Source organism: Labrus bergylta, chromosome 1 (assembly GCF_963930695.1).
Source record: "Labrus bergylta chromosome 1, fLabBer1.1, whole genome shotgun sequence".
Lineage (NCBI taxonomy): Eukaryota > Metazoa > Chordata > Actinopteri > Labriformes > Labridae > Labrus > Labrus bergylta.
The window spans coordinates 16,441,795-16,458,270 of record NC_089195.1 but is presented as its reverse complement, the minus strand read 5'-3'; the positions used below and the strand labels follow the sequence as shown (position 1 = coordinate 16,458,270).

The 16,476-nt window shown below is 39.0% G+C and overlaps 1 protein-coding gene across 4 annotated transcripts in view; it reads right to left on the bottom strand.

Annotated features, from left to right (window-relative positions):
- The window catches only part of LOC110000680 (glutamate receptor 2-like), a 41,537-nt gene that overhangs the window by 11,921 nt on the left and 13,140 nt on the right, over positions 1-16,476 (bottom strand). For 2 of the 4 annotated variants that reach the window (XM_065955117.1, XM_065955127.1), the window contains exons 7-17: positions 16,016-16,174; positions 14,834-15,001; positions 14,060-14,164; positions 13,705-13,812; positions 12,360-12,423; positions 11,927-12,069; positions 10,037-10,252; positions 9,563-9,717; positions 9,127-9,325; positions 7,687-7,934; positions 1,444-1,558 (exon numbers count right to left, since the gene is read on the bottom strand). In XM_065955117.1, coding sequence (XP_065811189.1) covers positions 1,444-1,558; positions 7,687-7,934; positions 9,127-9,325; positions 9,563-9,717; positions 10,037-10,252; positions 11,927-12,069; positions 12,360-12,423; positions 13,705-13,812; positions 14,060-14,164; positions 14,834-15,001; positions 16,016-16,174 — 1,680 coding nt within the window. Of the gene's footprint in view, positions 1-1,443; positions 1,559-2,287; positions 2,403-7,686; positions 7,935-9,126; positions 9,326-9,562; positions 9,718-10,036; positions 10,253-11,926; positions 12,070-12,359; positions 12,424-13,704; positions 13,813-14,059; positions 14,165-14,833; positions 15,002-16,015; positions 16,175-16,476 lie in introns of all 4 variants that reach the window. The other 2 variants (XM_065955112.1, XM_065955122.1) reach the window with 1 other exon arrangement.

The window sequence follows — 16,476 nt, the reverse complement described above, 5'->3', positions numbered from 1 at the left end:
ACAGTCTGTAGTTACAGTCTGTAGTAACAGTGTGCAGTAACAGTCTGTAGTTACAGTTTGTAGTAACAGTGTGCAGTTACAGTCTGTAGTAACAGTCTGTAGTTACAGTCTGTAGTAACAGTGTGCAGTTACGGTTTGTAGTTACAGTCTGTAGTAATAGTGTGCAGTTAAAGTTTGTATTAACAGTGTGCAATTACAGTCTGTAGTAACAGTGTGCAGTTAAAGTTTGTAGTAACAGTGTGCAGTTACAGTCTGTAGTAACAGTTTGTAGTAACAGTCTGTAGTTACAGTCTGTAGTAACAGTGTGCAGTTACAGTTTGTAGTTACAGTCTGTAGTAACAGTGAGTAGTTACAGTCTGTAGTAACAGTGTGCAGTTACAGTTTGTAGTAACAGTCTGTAGTTAGTCTGTAGTAACAGTGTACAGTTACAGTTTGTAGTTACAGTTTGTAGAAACAGTGTGTAGTTACAGATGTAGTAACAGTGGGCAGTTACAGTCTGTAGTAACAGTGTGCAGTTACAGTTTGTAGTAACAGTCTGTAGTTACAGTCTGTAGCAACAGTGTGCAGCTACAGTTTGTAGTTACAGTGTGCAGTTACAGTTTGTAGTAATGTGCAGTTACAGTCTGTAGTAACAGTGTGCAGTTACCATCTGTAGTTATAGTGTATAGTTATAGTTTATAGCAATGGTGATCTGTGAGGATAAGATAATCTCTATAATACTTTTTACATATGATTCCTTCAAAAACAATTACGGTAATACATTTGTTTAACGGTGACAGGATTTAACTCGCCTGTTAAAAAAGAAAATTAGAGTTTTTAAAATGCAGAATCACAAAACATATGATTCTAGAGAAAAAACACAAGTAAGTATTACTGCTATTTTATACTGGGCTTAAATATTGTCAGTTTGTTATCTAATATTTCACTCTGTTGCCTTGGCATAATTTTTTCTTCCTTTTCAGACACTTTCATTTTGAGTTCATTAGAAGTACCTTCTGTTTCAAGCTGACACTCATATTCACAATATTCATTACAAAAAAATCTCATATATAAACAGGAAAGATTTATGTTAAAGTGCTATGAGTTACCATAAGTGTCCTCTATGTTACCCACGTGTAAATAACATGACAGTAATCTTCAGATGTCTTTTTCACTGTGTCAAACTGACAGTATCTCCTACATGATGTACATCTGTAACAGACCTTATATATAAAACACTCACAGTGATACTCTATTAAGTGCAGGTGTGCTCTGACATTTAACCTCACAGTGTCTCCTACATGAAATACAGCTGCAATCTACCTTAATAATAAAACACACACAGACAGAACCACTAAAGTGCAGATGTGCTCTGTGTTCCTGACACATACAGACCCGACAGAACTGTGCATGCTGAATGAACAGACAGAGCGTTTGATTGGCCCACAGACACAGACGACTAACCTTATTAGTGGAGTCCTTGAAGCCACACTCTCCTTTATCGTACCACCACTTGTTTTTCATCTTGTCTAGGGTCCCTTGCTCATTCAGTTTCAATACGGCAAGGTTTACTGGCACTCTTCAATGGGAATAACATAAATAACATCATTATCAATGTTATCTTATGTTATTAGAGGGGCAGCGGTTCTCAAACTCTGGTCTTGCAGCCTATGAAGGGCCCTGAGATGTTAGGTATCACAAACTTTAATCATCAAAGGAAGAGTAGTATTCAGAAATGTTAACTTATTTTAAAATAAAAATATTTGAATCATTCAGGAGAGATTTATTGTCAGCATTTGATGATCTCTCCATATAAAGTCAGATGCTAACTGCTAGCATGATAGGCCTGTTATCAGGGGGGTTTTATACATGGGGCCCCTCTGTTTGGCCCCTGAGACAGAGAATGAGAGGCGCTGCAGTGAAAGCCTTTCTGCTTTGTAAACAGGTGAGAGCAGCAGATAAACATTTTATCAACGGCTCTTCACCTGTTTGTTCGTTTCTGTTGCTGCCATCTGGTGTGAGGTCACCTGACCCTGGCCTCAGCCCTGAATCCTGCCCTGACCCTGACCTCAACCAAACAGAACGCAACACCGTGTGAAGAAGCAGCATATAGCACAGTGCTGCCTGTGGGGGGCATTGTTCATAGAGATAACATCTCAGAATATCTTTTTAATCAAAGACTAGTCGCTAACATAATAACCACAGGTGGCGCTGTGATGTGCTGCTTCTTTAGATTTCTTGAAAACCTGCTAACCCAGTGGGACCTGTGTGTGTTTCAGTGTGTTTCAGTGTGTGAGTGTGTATTAACCTTGCTCTCCCCTCCTCCGCTGCCGCACTCTCCCTTGTCATACCACCACTTGTTTTTCAGTTTGTCCAGCAGCCCCTGCTCGTTCAACTTTAACACCGCCAGGTTCACCGCATTTCTACATGAACACAGCGTCTGTTAGCAGCTCATTGTCGTCAGTCCTCCTGCTGGTGTGCACGTTAGCATGTTAACTTAGCATAAACAGGATACACACAGCTGGATGAGGCTCTCCCTCTTAGCAGCAAACTCAGATTAGCTAAAACATGTGTCAACAGCTAAGCTCTGCCTGCTGAATGCGAAAAAAATATAATGAAATCAAACAAAATATAAAATGAAAATGGTGTGTAAAACACTTGTCTTCATAAAAAAAAGTTAGAATATAATGTTGTTGTTGTTTTTTAAATAAAACATCGGTTATTGAATTATTTTTTTTCTATTTGATGTTTTTTTTAGCTTCACGTTGTAAGCTAGCTCTGTCTTTTATTTTGACAGAAATTGCCAAAAGCCATGTTCATTAATTTATTTATTTTTGCTTGAAATGTGTTCCAGTATATCTATTTTTCGTGTTTGGTATGTTAATGTTTTTAATCATAAAAAATATATAGTATCTGGGAACAACAATCTGATCAACCAGCTGATCATTCTGTGTTTTTTTTTTTTTTAAATGAAGAGAGATCATTAAAGATACGCTGAGTTTGTTCAACCTACCCTGGTTCATATACAGTTTGTATATTATAAGATTTTTTTTAATATGTTTTAAACATTTATAAGTCAGATATAGTTGAAGATATGAGTTTGTTTCATTTCTTTCTCTTAATATTTTAAATCTTTATTTTCAAACATATTTAACTGCTCTTTATGTTCCAGTTTTATTTGATCAGAAGAAACTTGGACATGAGATCATGTTTTTATTTAATAATGAAGTCATGTAACTATAAATATCATGGGGAAATCATTTTAGATACAGTTTGATAATATTCTGATTGAGTTCTTGACTTTGTTCATGTCTGTGTGATTCTTTGACTTTTATATTTTCTGGGTGTCGGACAGTGACATGTTGGACCTGAACGTGAAAAAACAACACAGAACTTTAATGTTGAATACAAATCTCTATTCTCTTTAAAGACTGTTTTCAGTGCTTATACAGAGAAATAATTTGAACTACTTTAATACAGCATTGTTAATGAAAATGTTTGCACAATTTTAAGCTTTGTTTAAAGATTCAGTTTTCATTTCTGTCAAACTCTCTCGAATTTTAATCTTAATGGTATCTTGATTTGATCTCATTTTAATCTTTATTGTATCTTTATTTGGTCCAATTTTATTCTTAATTGTATGTTTTTTTAATACGATTTGATACACTTTATTGTCCCCTTTGGGAAGTTTGTCTTGGACTTGAGTGCTGAACACAGTAGAATCAATTAATCAAAACACTAAAAAAAATATATCTTCATTGTATCTTTAATTGAGCTAAGTTTAATCTTTATTTAAATGTAAGATTTTTAACTATTCAGTGGTTTGTTTCTAGAGAAGATTGCTTTGTTTCTGCTCGTTTAAAAGATGATTTAAAATGTCTTAAAATAATTCAGCAGGAAGAGCAAGTTCATGATTTCATGACTAAACTGTTTCTGAAGAGGTTTTTTGTGTCAATACCTCGAAGAACTTTGTCCATAGTAATCATGTATCATGTGGTGGGAAATGGAGGTTAATGATTTCAGATATAATGCCCATTAAATATTCTATCACTGTGAATAATAAGCGGGACAGGGCTCAGTTCACTTTGATCTGATTGGCTTTGGGTTTTTTTTCTGATCTGAACCCGCATTTGACAGAACATAACATATTATAACATTACTGGTTGTGTAAAAAAAAACATAACAGTGAAAACAGTGAAAACATGTGAGGAGCAGAGACACAGAGAGTGGAAGATAATGTTTGAATAATTCATAAAGAATTTAAATCAGAATAAATAATTATTCTGACCGGGGTTGTATGAAAATAAAAATGTGTCTCTGGTTCTACCATGTGAGAGTTCAACAGTCAGTGTAGGACAACATAAATATGAAATACAATACTTAAAGCTCCATTAAGTCAATTTTTTACATTTTAAAGTTTGCTAGTGCATGTTATGTATTCGTCTGCCTTCTCATACTTTTGTGTTGCTATGACAACTAGGAACCGACCGATATGGAATTTTCGGGCCCAACATCTTTCATAGATCTATGTTCAATCTGTGGACATAGATAGATATTCACATGTATTGTGTTGATCCCTCAAGTGCAGTTATCAAGCATAGGTGAAAAGATGTATAATGAAAATAAGATGGTTACTCAAATGGAAAGTAACTTTGCATGTATGTGCAGCAACGCTTGACACTCTGGAGAGTGTTAATGCCTGTTGTTATTGATATAGCGCCCTCTGCTGGTGACAGCCAGAAAGAAAACTGCTAGTGTAATTCAATAAAATCCAAATGAAATGCTATTTAACTGGTGAATAAATCGAGTAATATCGGTGCTAATCTGCGATTAAAACAGCCGATACTGATAGTAACTGGATATGCTAATATCGGCTGATATTATTGGCTGGCCAAAAATAAATGTGGTTTAATGAAATGGGCAAGTTGTGAATGTACGGCACAATACGGCACTGTTTTACACTAAACATTATAATTCAACCAGTTCAGTTGCCTTTGGATCAAGCTTCAAATTTACCATGAGCTGGATGACTGGGAATCTACAAAGACATTATACAGCCGTGTATAGACTAAACATTATACAGCTGTTATAGACTAAATATAGGAGACTTAATGATAACCACCTGGAAAATATGACTTTTAAAACGGCTGTTAAAAAAACGCTTAATGAAGCTTTAACTGCAAATCTGACAGAAATAAATTATTTCTAATAAACAACTGCAGTGACCAAAATTAGAGAGAGGGAGAGAGAGAGAGAGAGAGAGAGAGGAGAGAGAGAGAGAGAGAGAGAGAGAGAGAGAGAGAGAGAGAGAGACATACAGAGAGAGTGTTAGAGAGACGGTCGGGCAAACATCTGTTGTGAGCTGAAAAGACACAAAAATAAGAAACAAACTCATTAATAAGCATGCACACACACACACACACAAACAGAAACACACACATTCAAACACACACACACACACACACAGAAACACACAGACACATACACACACAAACACACACAGACACACACACACACGTGTAAGTTATAATGAAACATCTGCGAGATTCAGGTCTTAAAGAAGCTCATCATGTGCAAAACTTCCAACATGTGAGAACAACATTACATTGGTTTCAATGATAATTAAAATCAAAAACAAATTGAATTACTAAAACAGCAGACAGAGGCTGAAATTTCGGACTATCATTACATATTAAAAGATATAATAAACAAAAAATGTCTGTGATGAAGTCATTAAGATCTGATTCCCCCCCCTTCCCCCCACCACAGTCATGGCAACCACCTGCACCTTTGGTCTGAGGTGGTAACCACAGTGACATACAAACCACAGATGAAGTCATCAGGGTAGGTGGATTATTATAACAACGATTAAGCCGCCATGTGTCATTCATCACACTCGCATACTGCAACAGCCAACAGGCTCCGAGCCTGGGGCAAGACTACACCGCCCCCCCAACTGCCCCCCCCCCCCCATACTGGTCCACTGTACTGGACAGTCACCCTCCCCCAACCCCCCATCAGATTAAGCAGACTTTCCTTCCTTTTTCTGTATTTTACTGTAAACTCCGATTTACTGTAAACTCTGATCTGTTTTAATCTAAACTCTGATCTGTTTTAATCTAAACTCTGATCTGTTTAAATCTAAACTCTGATCTGTTTTACTCTAAACTCTGATCTGTTTTACTCTAAACTCTGATCTGTTTTAATCTAAACTCTGATCTGTTTCACTCTAAACTCTGATCTGTTTAAATCTAAACTCTGATCTGTTTTAATCTAAACTCTGATCTGTTTAAATCTAAACTCTGATCTGTTTTAATCGAAACTCTGATCTGTTTAAATCTAAACTCTGATCTGTTTAAATCTAAACTCTGATCTGTTTTAATCTAAACTCTGATCTGTTTAAATCTAAACTCTGATCTGTTTCACTCTAAACTCTGATCTGTTTTAATCTAAACTCTGATCTGTTTCACTCTAAACTCTGATCTGTTTAAATCTAAACTCTGATCTGTTTAAATCTAAACTCTGATCTGTTTAAATCTAAACTCTGATCTGTTTTAATCTAAACTCTGATCTGTTTTAATCTAAACTCTGATCTGTTTCACTCTAAACTCTGATCTGTTTTAATCTAAACTCTGATCTGTTTCACTCTAAACTCTGATCTGTTTAAATCTAAACTCTGATCTGTTTAAATCTAAACTCTGATCTGTTTTAATCTAAACTCTGATCTGTTTAAATCTAAACTCTGATCTGTTTCACTCTAAACTCTGATCTGTTTTAATCTAAACTCTGATCTGTTTCACTCTAAACTCTGATCTGTTTTAATCTAAACTCTGATCTGTTTAAATCTAAACTCTGATCTGTTTAAATCTAAACTCTGATCTGTTTTAATCTAAACTCTGATCTGTTTTAATCTAAACTCTGATCTGTTTCACTCTAAACTCTGATCTGTTTTAATCTAAACTCTGATCTGTTTCACTCTAAACTCTGATCTGTTTAAATCTAAACTCTGATCTGTTTAAATCTAAACTCTGATCTGTTTTAATCTAAACTCTGATCTGTTTAAATCTAAACTCTGATCTGTTTTAATCTAAACTCTGATCTGTTTTACTCTAAACTCTGATCTGTTTAAATCTAAACTCTGATCTGTTTCACTCTAAACTCTGATCTGTTTTAATCTAAACTCTGATCTGTTTTAATCTAAACTCTGATCTGTTTTAATCTAAACTCTGATCTGTTTTAATCTAAACTCTGATCTGTTTAAATCTAAACTCTGATCTGTTTAAATCTAAACTCTGATCTGTTTTAATCTAAACTCTGATCTGTTTAAATCTAAACTCTGATCTGTTTAAATCTAAACTCTGATCTGTTTAAATCTAAACTCTGATCTGTTTTAATCTAAACTCTGATCTGTTTAAATCTAAACTCTGATCTGTTTTAATCTAAACTCTGATCTGTTTTACTGTAAACTCTGATCTGTTTTAATCTAAACGCTGAGCTTTTTCACTCTAAACTCTGAGCTGTTTTACCTTGAGCTGTCTTACTGTAAATTTTGAGCTGTTGTAGTGTAAACTTTGAACATTTTTCCTTTAAAATCTGAGTTGCTATGCTGTTTGAAGGGGGAGCGTCAGTATGCTAGGCAGCAGGTTAGTAGTGTGAATGGTACATGGCAGAGCAGGTTGGCTAGCATTGTTATACTGATCCACCCACCTTAATGGGGATCCTTTAGGTGTGGCGATGCCATATCCTTTGGAGTCCAGGTTTCCTCCCACTTTCATGGTGTCACAGGGTTTCCTCTGCTCGATGTACTCGTTCATGGTGGACTCCAGCAGGTAGGCGTACTTCCCTTTGGACTTCCTTACTCGCAGGACACCCTCTGATGTTTTCTTCACAAAGACTGAAGGTTCTGCTGATTTCATGTACTGCCACATCTTGTCAAACAAGGCGATTTTGGAGCGCTACAAAAAAAGAGAGACAGACACAAAGACTGTACTAGGACTCAGTTTGTATACTACGGACACCTTTCAGTACTGGCAGTCCCTTAATTAAAGAAAACTCTATGGTATTCAGGAGTCTTCTAGAAAATTGTGTAGCGAAGACATCTTTTAGAATATTTTAAAACTCTTTTGTTGGGATACTGTTAAGCAGTGGAAATAAACCTGAACCTCCCACCACCAACTCCGATGAGGAGTTTGAAGATCCAGGGGAAGTATTGTCTAAATCCATGGCAGGAGTCACTGAGGAATTCAGAAGGATCCTTTGCTGTAGGTGGCCAGGTGTGAACGAGGTTCACCATGTAATGCTGAAGCCTCTGGACATGTTCTGTCTTTGCTGACATGCCTCTTCAAGTCTTGGACAGTGCTACTACTCAGCCTGTCGGGGAAAGTTTATTCCAGTGTCATGGACAGGATGCCCTGGTTTAATGTCTTACTTTATCTTAGTAAGGGTAGCTGTTGTATTCTCCTCTGTTTCATCATAAAATAAATGAAGAAAGATAAAGTTGCATATTCATCCAACAGACATTGGGGATGAGGAGGTGCTGTAATGAATTAAACAATCAAAATGATGGACTGAGAGGAGGCAGCAGGTAAAGTTGGGAAATCACTTCCCAGACCATCAGAAGCAGATCCCCTCAATGCTGCGTTCATTCCCCTCTGTCCCCTCTCCTAGTACACCAGCATCTGTTCCTCTCCTGGTTCACAATTATCTGTACCTCAGTCCTGTACTGCTAACATCTACTCCTAGATAATATTACACAGACATCTACACCCCCATCCATTTACACAAACATCTGGCCATCCATCTGGGTACACCAATATCTGCACCTCCATCCTGGTCCGCCAACATCTTCTCCTCTATCACAGTAGACAGACCTCTTCAACACCATCCATGAACACAGACATCTGGCCATCCATCCTGGTACGCCAACATCTTAATCCTTGTACACCAACCCCTGCTCCTCATCTGCCGCTCCATTCTGGTCCACCAACATCTTCTCATCTATCATAGTACACAGACATCTGCTCCTCTCCTGGTAAACCAACATCTGTTCTTTTCCTGGTTTCCTGGTAATTTCTTCTGAGTTTATTACATTTAGTAAGCCTGACACTTTGCATAAGAGGTAGCTAATAAGTGACCAGAAGTCCTCACCCTAAAGAACTCCTTGGTGGATCCGGAGTCCAGGGTCCCGTATGCAATGTCGGTCTGTTTGGCCAGATCTTCAGCGCTCTCGATGGGGGAAACCATCCTCTCCACCGTCAGGAAGGCCGCCAGGTTAGCAGTGTACGAAGAGATGATGATCAGGGTAAAAAACCACCACACACCGCCCACAATCCGGCCAGACAGAGACCTGACACAGAGACAGATACACACGCTGTGTCAGTCAAGGAAAACTCAGAAGAATGTGTCTTAAGATCAAGATCTCTTATATTACACATATTGAAGATGTCTTTATCTTTATCTTACTGCACATGGACACTTGCAGAGTGCCATTAAGTGACATCATTTAAACAAGGCCACTTTCTCTGGTTTCAATGTGTGGCCGGAGTTTAAGAAAATACATATTTTGTTGGGGCTTCATACTGACCTTGGTGAGATGTCGCAACCTTGCCTCATAAAAGCCCCAAGAGAAAACCAAAGGGAGTTAAAAATCCCAAACTCATTAGTAGATTCGGTCGTCAGTGGCAAAGCTCCGTCCTCTGGCTCCTCTAATGTCCACTCATAGGGGCTGAATCTGGAAACCTACAAGATCACATCACCAGTTAATTCATGTACATCAAAACACACTGCCTTACTTTGGAGGAAAGGTTTTGATTTTCTTACATAAGAATGCACTCAAGAGAAAAGAAAAAGTTAAAGGTCCATACAGTCTTAGTCAGTGCCGAAAGTCTGATATTGTTTTAGAAAAAAATACTCCAGAGTCTGAGGATGCTTCACATTTAACCTCTTCAATGAAGTTGAACATTATTAAAAAATAACATATCTTTACAATAAAACCATCCTGTTTACTGTAAATGTGTGGCACATTTATACACATTACCATATAGACAGACAGACTTACCAGAAAGAGAACCACACTAACTCCTATGTATGCAAAGACAATGCACATCCAGATTTCATAGGCCAACGGGTCGAGGAAGGAGAAGACTCCTGGTTTAGATTTCTGCGGCTTCTTGATCATGATGGAGATTCCCAGAGACATGAAGGGTTTGGAGAAATCTATCACCTCCTCTCGAACCAGAGTGATCGTCAGGGGAGCGACAGCTATATCTGCTTTCTGACATAGTAACAGAGTTTAACAGTGTAAGATTTAATATGATTGATTGATTTAATTTCATTTAGAGTGTTAAAAAGTCATAGTGGACTTCAGTGACGTGATGGAAACAGATGAAAAAGTTTAAGCGAGACACTTGAGGTGATGATGGAGGAGCATCAACTCTTCATCTGACTCAGCTAAACAATAAAGGTTGCTGTCCTGCAGGGTCAGGGTTTGGGACATTCACTTGCAACCTATCTTGCAAATATCCTCACCAGCACTGACAATCAGCCACACACTGTCCTCATTGCTGACACTGCTGACCTTCACACCCTGAAAATAGTTGTGTTTTACTTAACCTGTAAGAAGTTTAGAATTGTTTAAATTAAATCAGTTGTGTCTACTCCCTCTTTTCAATCTCTGAGAACATATCTGTGAATAAAAACTATATATTCAACTGTTGAGCTGTGCATAACGATTTGCACTATTTAGTTAAAAATGTGTTGACTGACACGTAAACCTCAAGTGTTAACTCTCATGACCCCTCAGAAGCCCTGCAAGTTTTAAAGGTGAAGCTCAATTTAAATTTTTCAAGCAAAATAAACCCTGAAAAAAGTTTCCCTCCTTCCTCATTCTCTGAGTGCAGTTTTGCGCAGAGTGCAGAAAGCTTTTCTCCACATTCAGATGCAAAACAAGAGCAAACTGCACAAAGCATGCTGACTTTTTGGACGTGCTTGTGCCTGAATATCATTAACACAATGTGTTTTTTGAATTAGTCCTTGGAAACGGAGCAGATAGCAGGAAAAAATGGTGCGCAATTTTTGGAGCTATTACAACCACATTCAAGTCTTAGTGAATCAAGTCCTTATTGTTTAAACAAGCTCGAGGGGCATCCTTCAGCCTGACTGCTTCCCTGAACCCAGTTGCCAACATTGAATTCCTTGGCTGATGTCAGATGTCAGGCTCATAAAAAGCTCATGGTCAACTCATGTCAGTTGCCTAACTTCAGACAGTCCAGCACCTCTTCTGGAATTAAGTTCCAAGACCAGTGCTGTGCATGGACATTTGCACTCTCCACTCCCCATTCAGACTGGGGTTTCTTCCCCACCAGTGTATACATCCCTATCTACACTAGGAGTCAGCAGTCAAGGCCTCCACCTTTGCCTGCAACCTGGCTTGCAACTACATCCGACTCCCATACGTTAACCTGCTGGTGGTGAGCCATCAGAACAGCAGTATCATGTAACTCATTTTAGGCTGAGCATTGGTGAGTCCTATGGGTCAAGGCCACCTGATGCTAACTTTGCATTTCCCTCCCAGGTCATATTCAAGGACAAGAGCCCCGGTCTCCCTGTTGTTGGGCAAGGTGCTGCAAAGCGCTACTTGAATGGGTCTTAAATGTCCCTGACAACAAATTCTCAAAATGTAGAGAAATATACATAAAATATACATATGGTATATTGCTCAAAAAGACCACCTCTCTATTTCACCTAACCAACGACTTTTTGTATTTTACACCACTTTGATGCTGCTCAGGTTTCACGGGATGAAAATAGTAGAAAATGTTTAACTCCAAAAGTTGAACTGTCCTGGTTTGTTGATGATGATGATGCTAAAGGTGTGTGTGTGTGTGTGTGTGTGTGTGTGTGTGTGTGTGTGTGTGTGTGTGTGTGTTTGTGTGTCTTAAAATCTTACCCCATAGACCAGCTCTCCAACCATACCATTCCAGATTTTGGTTTCTGCATCTCTGGCTCCATATTTGCCATCTCCCACAATCTTTAGCTGGTAACGTATCCCACAGTGCTTTGCGATTTCTGCAGCCAGGTCCACGCAATAACCTGCCATCAGTCGAAAAAAACAAAACAACATTTAAATCATCAGCAGAGACTGAACCAAGAAGTCCTCGTTATTATGGGGGCTTCACCTTTCTTGGTAAAGTGTATGTAATATTTAAATAATTAAAATAAGTAATGTAGTATTTATATTAATAGGAATAACTGAAATACTAACTTATTTTATGCAAAGTATAAGAGAACTTGTTTAATGTTATTAGATTATGGCAACACTGTGTTATGCACACTCATATACCCATACAACCACAGCAACACACTGTATAATATAAGCATACCTTCATAACGATCGTTGTCTTGAAACAGCTCAGAATTTTTTTTCAGCATCACATAGGGGGCTTCCTATACAAACACACACACACAAACATTTGTTCATTCTTTGCACTTTTACCATGTCACCTGACAGTTGCACACACTTGTTTTCACTTCCCTCCCTCTGCAGATACCTGGCCTTGAACATCCACCTCCTCATCTGCCTCCATGTCCTGCGTCAGCCCTGCAGATATAAACTTGACTGTCTACTCATATCAGGTTTTTTCAAGTTGTTCCTGGTTTTATTTTTTATTTTCCGTTTGAGTTCAAGTTTTGGCTTTTACCAAAATGTAGACATGCACCTGTTGATCCTGGTACCTGGTCTTCAGAATTAAACTTGCTTGACCTTCCTTTGGTTTGCATACCAACGTTCACGTTATCAGCTCAGCTCTGGTGTGTCCTGATCTTGATTCCCCTGAACTCTAAACCTCCCCAGGAGAGGTTGTGGTCTACAATGTTCATTGTCAAGGCACACTTACACTAGGCAATCCATACCATGCCCAAGTATGTTTGACCCCCCAAAGTCCAGTTCATTTGACTAGTGTGCTCAAGGAAGCTACACTTCATTGGCCCTGGCAAGGTTGGACGGTGTGCTTCGGCAGGTTAAGGTTTCTAATGCATAAGCACAAGCACAGGTACAGAACGTGGACATGATGTAAATGAGATGGCCGTCATGCATGATCGAGAAATCCAGGAGTGTTAGATGGCAGTATCTACTCTAATTAGGCCACAATGTAAGTAAAGTTGCAGTCCTGTTCTGTGTTGTTCTCCATTGTGCTGACTCTTAAACCGCGCTTACAACCGGAAGATTTGTGTACAAGAGGTAACCATGCTCAGTCCCGGAGCAATGTGAGTGTAGGCAGTGGTGGACTGGGAAGGGGGGACAATTGTGCTTTGGCATGGTACAGGGCGACTGGGCCTAATGTGAGTGTGCCCTCAGTGGTCTAGTCTGTGAGCATCACAATGACTCAGCTGGTCATTATTCAGTTTGAAGCTCTGTCCGACATCCACTCTGCAATCAGTGTCTCTTTCTGTAAGACGTTCCTCATCACTCTGCCACTGCTCTGCTCTCTACAGTGCGTCTTTTCTAAAACATACCCTAACCTTCAGTGATGATCATCAATCCTTCACTCAGCCGATAAACGTCTGACTGTTGAAAACAAACTTGCAGCAGCACTACCTGTGTCCTCCTGACCACTGACCTCCTGATAAGTCTCAGAGCGATCTGTTAATATGACCTCTGAAGCTACTCTTGGCCGGCTCTTCATATTAGTCATGGAGACAGAGCCGACATGTAGTCTATCTTTTTACCAGTATAGTCGACACGATGACCGTCTTGTTCTCCATCCCGCTGGTGTCATTTGGGTAGAAGTCCGACTTTGTCACCACCATCTTATCCACCTCATTCCAGTAACCGATCTAACACACACACACACACACACACACACACACACACACACACACAAAGGGAGATCATACGTCTGACACATGCGATTATGCTTTCATCTTTGACATAGCAACATGTTGCGACATGCTAGAATGGTTCAATATATCGGACTCATGGAGCATGATACTGTGCTCTTAATGTATCTCAAACAAAGCTAAATGATATCATTGTAATCAAAAGACTGGGACGTAGTTAGACATTAGCATGATGGTCGATTACCTTCACAGGTCCATTGTTCTTCAGCTCCATGACCGTCACCGAGTAATTTATTCTCTTTCCATACTGATCAAACTGGATGTTCCCTGTTAAACCATCAACACGCACCTATATTCACACACACACACACACACACACACACACACACACACACACACACACACACACACACACACACACACACACACACACACACACACACACACACACACACACACACACACACAGTAGGTAGTTTAGCATGCAATTAATGGGATTAAAAAAATAAAAATGAATTTATTTCAGACCTTAGTTAACTTATTATGGCTGACTTTCCTAGTTTGAACTGAACAGCAGACATGGATCAGAGTCTGTGTTCAACAATTCATCACTGCAGCATCAGCTGAAGACAGTAACCAATCAGAATGAGTCACTACAAAACAAATACAAAGAGCTGAAGACAGATGAGGAATTAAATCAGAATTATTGGTACCAGAAGAACCAGATATATAGATTATGTCTCCAGCTGCAGAGAGAATCACTGTGAACCAGCCTCCGCTGATTAAAAGAGCTTCATCATGTCCTGCACAAAGACTAAACACAAACTGACACCAGCTCTAACAGGACTGGGTCAGTCTGTCTCATTAGACAGGAGGCCCCGCAGCTGGACTGGCCCAACAGAACCGGGACAGGACACTTCAGTCTATGTTTCAGCTTCATCATCTCCAAAACAAAGACTGACCATTCAGCTTTAACTAGACTAGGTCAGTTTACCTGAGGGTCTGATCCAGTTCTTACCTGTTTGAGGGCTCGTTCGATCTCCACCCCCTGAGCCCATGGCACTGCTGGATTAGCCAGACAGTCCCCACTGTTGCCACGACGACTCATGTCTATCCTCTGCTTGTGCAGGAAGCGAAAGGCCTCGGTCATCACATTGACAGCGTCATAGGTGAGGGCGGAGGTGTACTGAGGAGAGAAACATTCAGTGTTTAGAACTGTGTGCAGTGTGTACAATGATTTCAACAGATTCATGAGATCACAGAATGGCTCTCTTTGGAAGATTTGTACTTCTAGTTCTAAAATAATCTAAAGTCCAACTTGATTTGTATTTTCTCTTATTTGAGTCTCTCGCACAAAGGGAGGATGTGACAAAAGGAAGGAATGTTTCAAGGACTGTCCTCTTGACCAGATTAAGTGTGAGCCTTTCTACACAAAACAAGTCAGTAATCTACTTTTATTTGAGAGGCAACCTGAGCATGTGATGGTACAGATGCAACGTAAGTAAAGTTGCTCTGTAGGGAACGATAGCTGAATTTCTTTCTGAAGAAATCAATCGGGCTTCTCTTTGAGTGCAGGATGTCATGTCTTTACTTGTTCTGTCTTCATGCTGTCAGAAGCTTCAACTGTGACCATACTACACACTGAGGTCTGTATTCATTAGCTACACTTGTCCTAATGGATTTGAATTGTCTAAAAATGTAAATTGTGGTTGGTGTGTTTTGTGTTTTGGATTTTGAAAATTTTTAAAAAATGACCGTCACTGACCGGCCTGAAATAACTGCTTTAAACAGATATATAATGTAATAATTTCTTGTTATATGTTAAATTTTGATGATTTCCACTCCTCTTCTGGTTAAAGACTTCTGTGTTTTCAACATGTCTGTCTTGTTTGGAATATTTAGCTTGACTTGCTAAAAAAGAGAAATGTTTCTGTATTTGACTGTAGTTCCAAACTTAGCAGAATCTACTCCTATCTTGAAGCAATAGACTGTCAGAGCTTTGTATTTTAATGTTTCAACAAAAATGGGCTCAAAGGTATTTATCAAAGTACTGAGTTAAACAAGAAGTAAGCACTAATATAGAGTTGATTGTTTTGATCCTTGATCAGGTTCCGGTTATCTGAACAGCTTAAATAGTTCATAATTTTCTATTAAGACTTAAAGTGATCATGCCATCATATTTGGTAAAATAAAATCTTACTCTGATCCGCGCATCTGCTCCAGGATATTCCTTCTCCTCTAGAGCCTCCCATCGCTGGTCAAACTTTGCCACCACAGGATCGTCAAAATCTACGATCTGAAAGCCTGAAACATTCGCTCCTCCGTACTGGATTTTAGAGAGGTCGCCGTCTACAAAACCCTGGGACAAGACAAGTAACAAGATCATTGAGACCAACAAGAATATCATCACGACCAATAATAAGATCATGAAGACCAATGACAAGATCAAACAATACATTTAAACTGGAAAACAATGATAATTTACATATAGACAAAGGCCTTAAAAATGTTTAAAGACGAGATTTAAAAGCAGAGACAGAGTTAGTGAACCAGATTTCAGCAGGTAGGTAATTCTCAGACTTTAAAAGCCCGATAGCAGCCCAAACAGCAGCTAACCTAAACTCAGAAAGAGGACTGACAGACTAGAACCTTAATAAAAAA